The sequence below is a fragment of the Dermacentor albipictus genome, chromosome 10 (genome assembly GCF_038994185.2).
Source record: "Dermacentor albipictus isolate Rhodes 1998 colony chromosome 10, USDA_Dalb.pri_finalv2, whole genome shotgun sequence".
Classification (NCBI taxonomy): domain Eukaryota; kingdom Metazoa; phylum Arthropoda; class Arachnida; order Ixodida; family Ixodidae; genus Dermacentor; species Dermacentor albipictus.
The window spans coordinates 19,467,095-19,480,041 of NC_091830.1; the positions used below are offsets into that span (position 1 = coordinate 19,467,095).

General features: G+C 46.2%; 2 protein-coding genes across 3 annotated transcripts in view; both read left to right on the forward strand.

Moving 5' to 3' along the window:
• Window positions 1-12,947, forward strand: part of BORCS5 (BLOC-1 related complex subunit 5) — a 343,941-nt gene that overhangs the window by 265,482 nt on the left and 65,512 nt on the right. The gene's annotated exons all lie outside the window — the stretch shown is intronic.
• Window positions 1-12,947, forward strand: part of LOC135911484 (glutamate [NMDA] receptor subunit 1-like) — a 139,800-nt gene that overhangs the window by 118,013 nt on the left and 8,840 nt on the right. For both annotated transcript variants that reach the window (XM_070526914.1, XM_070526915.1), the window contains exons 11-17: window positions 1,758-1,882; window positions 3,313-3,477; window positions 4,397-4,631; window positions 5,257-5,405; window positions 6,926-7,083; window positions 9,769-9,941; window positions 11,596-11,703. In XM_070526914.1, the coding sequence (XP_070383015.1) occupies window positions 1,758-1,882; window positions 3,313-3,477; window positions 4,397-4,631; window positions 5,257-5,405; window positions 6,926-7,083; window positions 9,769-9,941; window positions 11,596-11,703 (1,113 nt within the window). The remainder of the gene's footprint in view (window positions 1-1,757; window positions 1,883-3,312; window positions 3,478-4,396; window positions 4,632-5,256; window positions 5,406-6,925; window positions 7,084-9,768; window positions 9,942-11,595; window positions 11,704-12,947) is intronic.

The following is a 12,947-nucleotide window of genomic DNA, read 5'->3' on the forward strand; positions in this document are numbered from 1 at the left end:
TTTGATTGTTGAGGTCTTCACTGGGTGGCGCTGCTTTCAATTTTTTTTTCTCATTAGCTGGCTGGCACATGAGTCCTGATGTTAGTAGCAATGAATCTTTGGTGGTTCAAGATAAAGCGCCCTGGGGAAAAAAAAGAAATATGTTTCCTATCCTTTCAAGTTGTAGAGAGCAAGTCTGTCAAGACGTTTTTCTTCTTAAAAAAAAAACCGACTCGTGCTTTCTCTTTCTCAATTTTTTTTTGTACATTTCGGTAAAATACCACCACTTTAATCTATTTCCACCCTTATCACCCTACATCTTTCACCTTTTTTTTTTCTGCCCGCACGGTGGAACCACTTATGCCGCTCACGGCCTTCCAAGTTACGGCATTCCCAGGGTCTTCCTTACTGATACAATTTTATCGTTGTAGGGTTTGACGGTAGAGATGGTTCATCGCATACCTCAGTTTTATTGCATAAGGTTCTTGTTTAATGTCATATTGCAAACACGTTATATGCTATGACTAGTGGACGACAGAATACCAAAGTCAATTTTTTTTCGCATTGTAGGTGTCATTTTGTACATTTACTTTTGCACAGAATGCGGTTCTAAAAGTTTTCCGGTAACTTTCTATTAACGCTCTTATAAAAGGCTTTATAAAGATAAAGAAGCAGAATCACCATCTCCTCAAAATACGTAAAGCAGGAACTAAGCGTAGACCAGCGCCCGTATTCGCAGGAATCTCTTACCCTAAAAATGTTCGTAAGAGGAAATTTCAACCAATCCCGATGTTGGACATATCATTATCAAAAGTAGCTGGCCAATGGCAAAGAGAACTTAGGAAAGAAATCCTTTGTGGATTCTGCCGCGCTTGTATAATAGCACGAACACTTGCAAAATGAAGTGGGATAGAAGTCTAAAAGAAAGAACAAAAGACGCTCCGGCTTCTTCATGGGAGCCTCGCTCACAAGCTGTTGTGCAGCCTTGTTCTCAAGTTCTAGTGAACAAGGGTGGCGAACAAGTTCCCGAACCATACGAGAATTCATGAAATTCTACATTTAAGTACTAAACACTAAAATGCCGTAAAGTTTATTACACCGTTAACATTCGTGCCTTATTCGCATGGTATATTGCATAGCTTTTCACGCCTGACGTAGGCCTCTTTATTTTCAACCGTCGCGATGTCGCCTTTTCGAGATGGCTGTTTTGACACCAGCTCCACTGCGCTTTTACCCAGACGTTTCTTTCGCCTCCCCTCCCTCCCTGTTAAACAAAATTTCGTCGATTTCTAGGTGCACCGCTTGCGGCTGGGAGTGGCGTTTACAAATGCTTAGTCCAGTGATATAGAAATGGCCGATAGCCCCACTTCCGACTCCTACGGGTGCGGAGGGCTATTAAGCACCTATTCAGTACCTATCCTCGCTACAACGGCTAGCGCCTGTCTATTCGGACAACATTAAATCGTATAGACTCAGTACAACTTTCTGAATCAGAGGTACTCGGACAAACGTCGGCAAAAAAAAATATTCGTGTGTTGGAACAATTCTTAAAGTGTACAGGGTTGAGTGGCCCCTTATAGTCCCGTGCAACCTCCCGCAAGCTCGTTGCGCTAACTCTCTCCCTCGTTCCTCTTTCCATTCCTCCTTTCCCTCAGTGTAGGGTAGCAAATCGGACGCTCGATCGTCTGGTTGACCTCCCTACATTTCCCCTCTCCTCGCTTTCTCTTCCTCTTCCTTTCAGTTTATCTTGCCGTAACCTCTCGCTGTATTTCTTTCAGGTACTGCGTATCCCTACTGTTGCGAGGGATACTGCATGGATCTCCTGAGGAGCCTTGCCCGTAAACTCAACTTTACATATACGTTGTATCAAGTCCAAGATGGGCAGTACGGAACGTTTGACTTCGTAAGTCCGTGTTGAATGTCACGTTTGTATCGTGGTGCCACTGATCAGTGGCGTCGACGGGGGTTGACATTCCTAGCGGGTCTCTCGCCCCCCCCCCCTCCTAAAAAAAAGTTGTTTTAGTATGTGGAGTCTCGAGCACTTCCTTCCCGTTCTCAACTACGTAAAAAACATACTCTAGCTACGCCACTGTCACTGATATTTTCAATCACGTGATTATAATATAGTAATTCGTATATTGAGGTCAATCCTGGTGCTTCGTGTCCCGCTACAGTGGTAATACAGTAATACCGCAGTTACTAGTAGTGACCGGAGCTGTTCAAGAATGCACAGCTAGAACGAGCAGTTACGCGCCATGGACCAGCGATATTTGAATAGCCCACCTAACAAAAGTGATATGACGTGCAAAAGGGCATCAACCGCATAACGAAAAAGTCTATTATTAATAGGTTTTATGTATAATAATGTCATGTAACATATGAGAACCTTGGGGTATATATATATACACCAGAGTCTATATATTCATCTGGGACTCTTTGATATAAGGGTTATAGGCCATAAGCTTTCTTTAAATATCTTTTTTTTTTATTTCTTCTCGTTGTGGCAAGTTCTTAAGGTGTACAAGTAACGTGAAGTTTCAGAGACGTAAAAATACGCTTTCACAGCAAATTATTGCGTGTTTCAGTGTTTTGAGTGCTGCGTACGCAGAGAGGCCAGCTACATTAATTTGTAGCCCTTTCGCGTCATTGCTTTAACCAGTGAACCAAATTGGTAGCGTACAAGTACGCACTGCATCTGTTGTTTATTCTTTCGCAGTATTTGAGTTTGCTGTTGTCTTCATTGTGTGTTGGCTATAAATGTAAAAATACAAAATACAGCTAGACGAAGTAGGGTATCCCAAGTCGTAGATGAGAAACAAAACGTGCCTCCACCTCAACCTCACGACTTCCTATAACCGTGAGGAGAAACAAGAAATATTGGTAATTCTGACCACACATTCCGCATACGCACGACCACGCTAATCGTAAAGAGCTGAAAAAGACAACACACAAGCAACCGCACATTCAGCTAATTGCATCAGATTCAAGGTAAAAGATAAAAAAAGAAGACAGCACAACAGAGACACAAAAAAGTAAGCACAGCGTCGACTACTATACTGTCTGCGCCATCGTATAACTGTGATATTTTAGTTTTTGTTCTGTCTTTCTTTATTAAATCTAAGGTACATCTACCTAACTAGACGAACCAGCAGCGTCTGCGTTTCACGTATTGCACTATCGTCACATGCGCAATGAACACGAAAGAACGCAACTCTTCAGTCATGGGGTCCCTTTTGTTTACTACAAGTGAAGCAAACATAGGTGCACATGCTTGAATCAGTGTTTGAAAAAAGAACGTGCGAGAAAAACTATCATTTTCGTATTTCTCGCCAGGTAAACGGGTCGACGTACAAACGTTGGTCCGGCATGGTTGGTGATCTGGTGCGTGGGGTCGCTGACATGATCATCGCCCCGCTCACAATCACCCCGGAGAGATCGATGGAGATCGACTTCACCAAACCGTTTAAATACCAAGGCATCACCATCCTGGCAAAGAAGGTGGGTACCGTTGTCCCACTGTCTTGGAGAATGTATTCTCGGACGGTCGCTTTCGGAGATATCGCTCTCGGTGCGCGCTGATTGGTTGGTCGAGCAAAGCCAGCGTGAGACGATTGGCTAGTTGAGCGAAACCGCTCGAATCACGCAATGCGCCATGCACTGCGCCACGCGAAAGTGATAGCATCGCCGAAAGTGATCGTCCGAGAATACGTCCCCGTGATATCGCAGCGTGTTTCTATGCGCCTCTACGTTTTGAGCCACTTCTACATGAAATGTTGTGCAATGGGTAGTTAGTGACCCTCGGAAAGTGCATTTTCTTTTTCCTGTTCAAGAGACACTAAAAATCAGCCCCAAGTTAGTTTACTGTGGCAAAGTATTCTCTCAAGACTCGATCTGTCAGAAAGGCTTTGTTACCTGGCATGCACAGCTTGACCTTTTGACAAAAATGTCTCACTAATATTCTTGTTGTGGTTGTAGGTTTGCCTAGTGCATCACACATAAAATATTTTTCTCCTGTATAGTCATATATGAGATGGTTAGGTTGGTTTGAATACTAATGGCTTTTCTTTCATTAAGAACGAATGACCAATTCTGCGCACATACTTGATGTGGGTCACAGTAATGTCCCCCGTGTCATGCAACGCTCTTGAGTTGATGTGCTCGAGCTGTCTAAAGTTTAGGAGAATAACAATCGCATGCGGAATTATCTAATGCAGTGTTTCTACGCTCCCTCTTAAGTATGCGGCTCGACGAGGTAGATGCTTGATTACCTCGCAGGCCGGTTTACCGGTACTCCCCTCAGTTTAGTGTCGTATGACACGGTTCGGTATTGAAGTGCGCATGCCTGAAAGTGTTGAGATTCCGAACAGAAAAAAAAGAAGTAACTTTGGGTGGTTGTTTTCTTTCATGGCCTCCACAGCAAGACAAGAGTTCCACTCTGGCGTCATTTCTTCAGCCTTTCCAAAAGACGCTGTGGATTCTGGTGATGGTGTCTGTTCACGTGGTCGCGCTAGCGCTCTACCTGCTCGACCGGTTCAGCCCCTTCGGTCGATACAAGCTCCCCAACAGTGATGCGACCGAGGAAGACGCGCTCAACCTTTCCAGCGCCATCTGGTTTGCATGGGGAGTACTGCTCAACAGCGGCATTGCTGAAGGTGCGTATGTTATGCCGTAAATTTTGATTACAAGGAGAAGAAGGAGCAACCATAAAGTGTCCTACCTACAAAAGTTGCAAGAGGCAACCAGAGGGAGCTAGTGTCAGCGGGAGCTGCAAACATGGCGGTTTGGCCTGCATGAAAATGGCGGGCATATTACGTGCATTTGCCTGATTCCGTCCTGCCTTCAAGGATGTCTTTCTCTGCTTCTCCAGTTAGTTGACTTTCAACGAAGTATTCTAGTATGAATGCAACAATTTACAATCATTATTCACATGCGGACATAATTATTGGCGCCCCGTGCTTAGGAATTCAGAAAAATAAAGCGTAATAAGTGAGGCCTAAAAAGACGACTCAAGCCACAAACACGAATATTAGAGAAATCCATGCACTGCCCGTTATTCCGATGCTTGCTCAACAATCGCAGTGTCGGAGTTGCCCTAGTTTTTGTAGAAAACTATATTGCATCTACGCTAAATCGGTCTAGGCTAATAGATCGCAAATTTTCTCCGCGTTGCCATTTGCATAAAAAAAATGGCAGCTGCGGCTCAGCTTCGGCAGAAGTTCTGTGATAGGAATAATGATGATGGCGATGGTGATGGGTGATTATGTTTCGATCCTGCAGGCACTCCAAGAAGCTTCAGCGGCCGCGTCCTCGGAATGGTTTGGGCTGGATTTGCCATGATTGTGGTAGCCTCCTACACTGCCAACCTGGCAGCATTCCTCGTCTTAGAAAAGCCCGAATCTTCGCTTTCCGGTATCAACGACCCGAGGGCAAGTGACAGCTCGTGTTCTATTGGCACATCCGACTGTTCATTTCCAGGCGCTCCTGGAAAGCGTCGAAGGTCGCTTAACAACGCAGCTCAGCTTTGCCGCTTCAATAAACACGCTCCTTCAACTCTAATAAAGCCAGAATAACGTTAATATGAAGTCATTTGTCTGTAAAAAGTTTCATTCTTGTTTTATGCGACTATCAGGGCACTACCATGGCGCTTTGAAATAACTAGTCGAATCTGCCAGAAGGGTTTTTATGCGCTAGTATTAGGCAAGGAGTGGAAAAGTGGAAAAAAGTGTATGTATGTGGAGTGTGGGAAACCGGTCACGTGGTAGAAGAATTGAGGGGCCCGAACATTGCCTTTATTATTTGACTTCTTCCATTTCCTGCTACGGTCCACCTGTACACCGTTACATATTCCCCCTCCCCCTGACAGAGAGCGTGTTGCAAACAATATGAGAGGGAGCAAAGAGATTGATAAACGAATAGCATAAGAATGTGCAGTTAGTCGAATGCCCCAAGATGGTCCCAGAACTCTTGAAAACGTCATGGAAAAGACGAGGGATAAAGGCAGTGTTGGGGCGATCATGTTTCTTGTCTCGGTTCGCAACCTCCTGCTCGCGTCGCACATATATGACGATGTTCTCTTCGGGAACACCGTCAGTTTCACTTCACTCCTTAAAGAGGCACGATGTGTGTTGATTGAGCTTCTTAGCAACACTTTGCGATGCGGTAAATGCGGTTTACATCATGGGTGCGAGACCTCCAAGCAGTGCGACGTAATGCTCACGCACTTCTCTCGCATTTACCACTGAATCGATACTAATTCTATTGCCTTTCCTAACTTCACTGTTTTAATTAGTTTACCTGGTATGGAGAATGACCAGAATACATTTCTAGTAGTGCTCTTTCCAGAACGATGAAGCGTTTATAGAAACGATTACATCAGGCGAAATGCATTTACATCAGGCGAAATGCAAGTACATAAAGTACGAATAAGTACAAAGTACAAATGCAAGTACGAAATGCAAATACATCAGGCGAAATACACTGCAGCAGCAGTGCAATTCACTGCCACACGCGGCGCAGTTACGTGCATTTAAAGACATCAATAATCGATACAGAAATAGCACATTCGCCAAGCCTGCAATTGGGCACGACAAGCCTTTTCTCGCTTTGTTAACATAGCAACACGCAGGCGTCAGGATAGAACGAGAAAAGATGCGAAGTGACATTTGTCACAGAACCTTGCTTGTAACATCAATACTATCGCGTAATGATATTTTCGTTCTCTTTCTCGCGCTGGTCAACATGACGCCCAAGCGGCGTTCTATCGACTGTTATTCGCTCACTGATCGACGTTTGTTCGACTGTTTTTAGTTTTCAACAGAAATTATCGATGTCAACGAACGTTCTACAGACGAATAAAGTAAACAGCAGTTAAGCGCTCGGCCATGCGCCATCCCAGGTTGCACATGCACCGTGTTCATTTCCTTTCACACTTTTTTTCGCATTTCAGTTGCGAAATCCCTCGGAGAACTTTACGTACGCCACGGTGAAAGGCAGCGCCGTAGACATGTACTTCCGGCGACAAGTGGAGCTGTCCAATATGTACAGAATCATGGAGGGCAAGAACTATGAGACCGTGGAAGAAGGCATTGAGGCCCTGAAGAACAAGTGAGTCACCACAGCACGATTCTCGGTTCTGCCATACAGAACTCACTATAGAAACTCTGTTCCGCTTCTATTATATTTATATTGTTTTACCTTCAGATTACTTTTCATTCAGATACAACTGTATATTCCATATGATCCTTGTAAGGTGTGTTTAGCTGAGACAGAGAAGGAATCGACGACTACACGACTTGAGCTAGCTCCTTCTATTAGCGGAGCCAGCTGTCACGGCTGCGGCTGAGGCCAGGTAGCAGGCTTAGAAAAAACAAGAACAGAGTGAGCTCACACAAATAAATACAGGCTGTGTTTACAGACTTCAGCTAGACTGTTCTGCCTTCCCACAGGTTTGCCCTTTTGGCTATAGGGTGTATACAGAGTTGCACAGACAAAAGACAGCAACAAGTTCGTCGTTATCACTCATTGCACTATTATAAGGCTCTTTTCTGTGGGGCTAATTACATAAAAGGGGGCATACGCAGAAAATGCAAGTCACTGTCACAATACCTTCATCACCTTCAGACGATGTACGAACATTTGCGCCGGCTAAGATAGTGCATCGAAATCAAAACCACTAATGAAAGTATTGTTCAAAGGGTTCATGACGCCAAACTTTTCAACTTGAATTATGCGTCGCTTGTTAAACCATACGTGTTGTACAGCAAGCTGGCAAACTTTGAGCGCACTCGGTATGATAGAAAACTTGTCTTTGTTTTTTTTTATATCACAATTGAACCGACCAGCAGCTGGCAGCACTGACAGGTGGCGAAATGCGTTCTGCGTGGTCATCATGCGCTGTGCGCGCATAGTTTTGTTTCCGCATGTGCGTCTTTCTGGTCAGACAGAGATAGCTCCTGCAAGTGTTCCGTTTACTGGTGTTTCTACAGCGAACAGCTGTATATGGCTAGCCGATTTGTCCGTTAGTTCGTCGCCTGTACGCCGAAAACTCCTCCGGCGCAACACCATGCGCATGCGCAAAAAAAATAGAAATTGAGGCGCGCGATTGGCTGCGCCACTAATGACGTCGTTTCTCTCCGTCGCAGCCGAGCGCGCACGCAGCACTTCTTTTCCGGCTCCGAAATGGGTAGGCCACGCGTCATACGTACTCCTGAGGAGCAGGCAGCTTTCCATCAGCAACGCCGCGAGCAGAATTGGGAACGAGCTCCTCTGTGCCGTGACGATGCTGTAACCCGGGCAAAGAAACGGGCTCGTTAGCTATCTGTGCAGAGTGCTTGGGCGCTTTTTTTTTCTTTACCGTGCCAACGGCAGAATTTCGGGCGCAATGTGAGGCGATAGCCTTGTTGTGCCTCTGTGTGCCAAAGCATGCGGAGCAAAGAAAGTTCAAAAAGCCGCGCTCGTGGTTTCGGAATGTTCTGGAGCAGACGACACAGCGTTCGTTGGACCCGCGCTTCTTGACGTCACACAAGCCATTCGAAAAATGGCGATCTTCGATGGGAAAGGGATTAGAGGCAGCTTTTTCAAACTGAAATTACGGGTTAGAATGTGCTCTGTTACATTGACAAGATGAGAATTGCAGTACAACCACGTCATGACCCCTTTCAGGCATGCTGCATACATCCTGAAACACTTCTTCCTGGACGTGTGCTGATGTTCCTGTACCTAGTCCTGAAGTGGAGTCTCCATTCTGTACACTTGACAAAATTCACAAAAGAATCGAAAATTTTTCATCCGCCCTGTGGTTATGTGCTTTTTGTGATTTTAAAGGTTCAAGAAATGTGACGAAGGTAAATCTTCAAAGATCAGATATCATTGGAGCCTTAAGGAGTCTTTTCCAATGTAAACCTTCAAATTGAACGGTAATTTATTTCTAACCGTCGGGACATTCTACATACTTTTTAGGTAAACAATCTATTGACTTTCTATAGACTGTCTGAATAAAGGTAACAAGCGTGGAATTTCGGGCCACACCACCCGAATGCTTGTAAGTTTTCTTGGATTCCGACGATTTTCAGGGGGAAGGAGGTAAAAGTTCGAGAGGGGAGGGGGTAGGGGGGGGGGGGGTTCTGCACTACATTGGGCAATTATAAGGCGCAGCAATCTTGTAATACTACGATTACGCAAGTATAGTGCGAGTGTCATCCGAAGAGAACCTTAGCTTTCGTGTGGTGATAGACACCAACGGAGCGAACAGGCAGTTGTCGGCCACATTAAACCTGTAATTTCGATCTCAACCATGTCCTATCATTTCGCCATTATTCTACTTTTCTGCCGAATTGTTGAACCGTCCGGTGCCGAACCTCGTTAACTATCTGTACAGAGTGCTTGGGCTTTTTTTTTTCTTTATCGTGCCAATGGCAGAATTGCGGGCGCAATGTAAGGCGATAGCCTTGTTGTGCTTCTGTGTGCAAAAGCATCCGGAGCAAGGAAAGCAAGGAACCACGGGGCGACTGCCACTGTCAGTAAGGCAGCTCACAACGCGCTTGATTTTTTTTTTTTTTTGCTTGAAATGCCGTCTTGTAGTGCGCGCTACAAATTAAGAGGAAACCGTTCTCCTACTCCCTCCCCACCCCTTGCTCCAGCGGCCAAACGTAATTACAATGCCTCCTCTAAAGTCTATCCCGAATGACTGTCTTAAACGAGCACGCTGCATCTAAATGGCACGAATGACTTGTTCACTGTACCCGCTCTTTTCTCCCTTCTCGTCCCTCGCGATCACGTGGCGGAATCCAGCCAATTGGATGCATTCATCTGGGACTCTTCCCGGTTGGAATTCGAGGCGGCTCAGCACTGCGACCTGGTGACCGCCGGCGAGCAGTTTGGCCGCTCGGGGTACGGAATTGGCCTGCAACGCAACTCCTTCTGGGTCGACAAGGTCACGCTTACGCTCCTGGAGATGCACGAGAGTGAGTTTGGGCTTTGCACGCGCTCTCTCATTTGTGGACCATCGCTGTCCGCAAGCGATTTTGAGCCCGAACCTCGCCACCATGGCGGGTCGGTGACCCTACGACGATTCAAGATTCCCTTGTTCTTCTTTGCTTCAGCTACAATACTTCTCGTGACACGTCCAGCGGCTCTCGTCGATGATTGGCAGCTTGAAATACTCGCGCATGGTTTATTCTCGGTGACTTGAAAATTCAAAATTTCCTCGTTATTCTTCCCGTTGTACTGTCTCTGTGTTGACACTTGGCAGTACAGATGTTGGCGCTTTGACAATTTCAAGTAGCATAAAATTCTTCCCGGTAAACTGCTTCTGCGGGAAGTCCTGCGATTTTGTGACGAAAAGGACCGTGGTGCGAGCAGGTCACTCCTCCTCGTCGCCTGATCGCTCGGTTCGCGAAATCCAGAATTCGTCGCTCGTCGACTGAGAAGTGCTACGAGCGACAAGCCAATAGCCCGAAGCCGGAACGCGGTGTACATCAGAGACATACGACCGGTTGTCGAGCGCAACGATCAAGCGACCGAATTTTGATACGTGCAAGGGTAATAAAAAGAGAAAAAGCCTACTACAACACCTTCAGAAATATTTTATGCTGTTCTGTGCAGCAAATAAACAATTAAAGCACGCCAGATTTGGTGCCCTCATACCGGCAACACCGGGGAGACGTCGCTGCATGGATGTCGTCGCTTGCGTGGGGTTCGACTTGTAGACGACCAGTCGTCGCGACAGCCATCTTCATAGCGTCGCTTGTCGCGGTCGCGCGCCAGATCGCTTACACGGGTTTAACATTTTACATGGGCACGAGATTGATCGGCTTTGGTCAGACGATTGCAAGTACTTGAAAGGGATTGTTTTAGCTTATCAGTTTCGTGCCAGTTGGTCGGGCACTGACGAGCCATTTTCGTCTTGTATGTTGACTGTGGCAGTACGCCGCGAGCTTGTCGATTGTCAATAACAGCTTTTGTAATGGAACTTGATCGCGTGTTCATAGGAACCCGTATACTGCAAGTTCATTGGCTTTTAACCTAGGTTCCCGTAAGACATAGGGGTAACTTGGACTCCAGCTGAAGGTATACCGCGAATGATCCGATTTGCTCTGAAATGTTCCGAGGAATAGAAAGCATTTCGAGCGGTTGAAACAGGTGCATGGTACAGTGCCAAGTACAGAACCTGAAGAATCATGTTAGTTTTCGCAATAATACAGATGCTGGTGGTAACAGCGCATTGTCTCGGAACCTGCGGCACTGGCTTGATAGTAGGTACTACACCTTTGCTCGATTACTGTTCTGTGACTTCGTTTGCTGAGGGGAGGTAAAGAGTACTTCTGTGTAAAGAGGTAAAGAGTACCTCGGCTACTGCATTTATCTATGTTATACATCAAATAAAGGAATAAACTGTAATACTGAACTGAATAAATAAGATGACAATTAATCTAACAAAGATTACCGCATTGAGTGTGTCCATGTGCATGTGTGTTCAAATAAAACTGGTACCGTTCGCCCACAGCAAACGCGTTTAAAAGAGCTTATAGACCATTAAAAAGAAAGTTTTGCGTGAGTGCTGTACAGGTCCTAGTCATCAGCTAATCTCCGGCCGCTGCTTGCCTTCTTGCAATCCAGGTGGCTACATGGAACAGCTAGACAGCAAATGGATAATCCGCGACGGCGAAAAATGCGAAACCAAGAATGAACGCACTCCGGCAACGCTGGGACTCACCAACATGGCGGGTCAGTGACCTGACGACGATTCCGTATATCCTTGTTTTCTTTTTTTTTCCCTTTGGCTAAGAGAGAGAGAGAGAGAAAGCAAGGACAGGAAAGGTAGGGAGGTCAACCAGAAGAGTATCCAGTTTGCTACCCTACACTGGGGGCGGGGGAAAGGGGAATAGAAAGAAGAAGAAAGGGAGAGAGTAAGCACAGAGTACGTGTGGGAGGGACACTATGCACAGGGACACTATAAACGGTCTCTTAAACCGGTGTACCTCAAGTATTGCAGTAATGCACGATTCGCTTTTCGTGCCAGTGACGGGTGTGGCCACGGTCCGAGTATCTTTGACTCGGTGAAAGGTCGTAAGTCTAGTCGGTGTAAAGTTTCCTGCAGAGAGAGGCGTTGTACATCATAGTGGGGGCAAGTACACAATAGGTGCTCGATGGTCTCCTCGCACCCACAGTAATCGCACATCGGGCTCTCGGCCATTCCCAAACGAAAGGAATATGAGTTTGTAAATGCTACTCCCAGCCACAAGCGGCACAGCAAGGTTGCTTCACCGCGGGAAAGGCTAGATGGCACTTGTAGCTGTAGCATGGGGTCCAGTTTATATAATCGGCAGTTGAAGGCACCTGAACTCCAGAGTTCTTGCGACTTTTTGCGTGCATGTAGGCGAAGTTCCCTGGCAGCGTCAGACCTCGCCAAAGGTATGGAACGCGTCTGGGTATCTTCGTGGGCAGACCGGGCAGCCTTGTCTGCTAGGTTGTTGCCGACAATGCCACAGTGAGCAGGAATCCATTGAAATGTAATGGTGTGCCCTCTTTCCAGAGCCTGGTGGTGTACTTCCCTGATGTCAGATATCATCTGCTCGTATACTCTGTGACGTAATGCAGACTTGATGCTGTGAAGGGCTGCCTTAGAGTCACAAAATACGACCCATTTCTCTGTGGGCTCTTCGGTGACGTACATCATAGCGGCATGGAGAGCTGCAAGCTCTGCTGATGTCGATGTAGTCGAGTGCGACAATTTGAATTGAACTGTAACCTTTTTGGCTGGAACGACGAATGCGGCAGTTGAGCTGGCACGTGAGGTCGAACCATCGGTATATATATGTATGCGGTCATGATACGTCTGGTGTAGTAATAGGAGCGTAAGTTGCTTCAGAGCCGGCGATGGATGATTGGACTTTTTGTAATTCCAGGAATATCAAAATTCACTTGAGGCTGTCGTAGGCACCACAGGGGAGATGAAGGCTTTGTCGCCG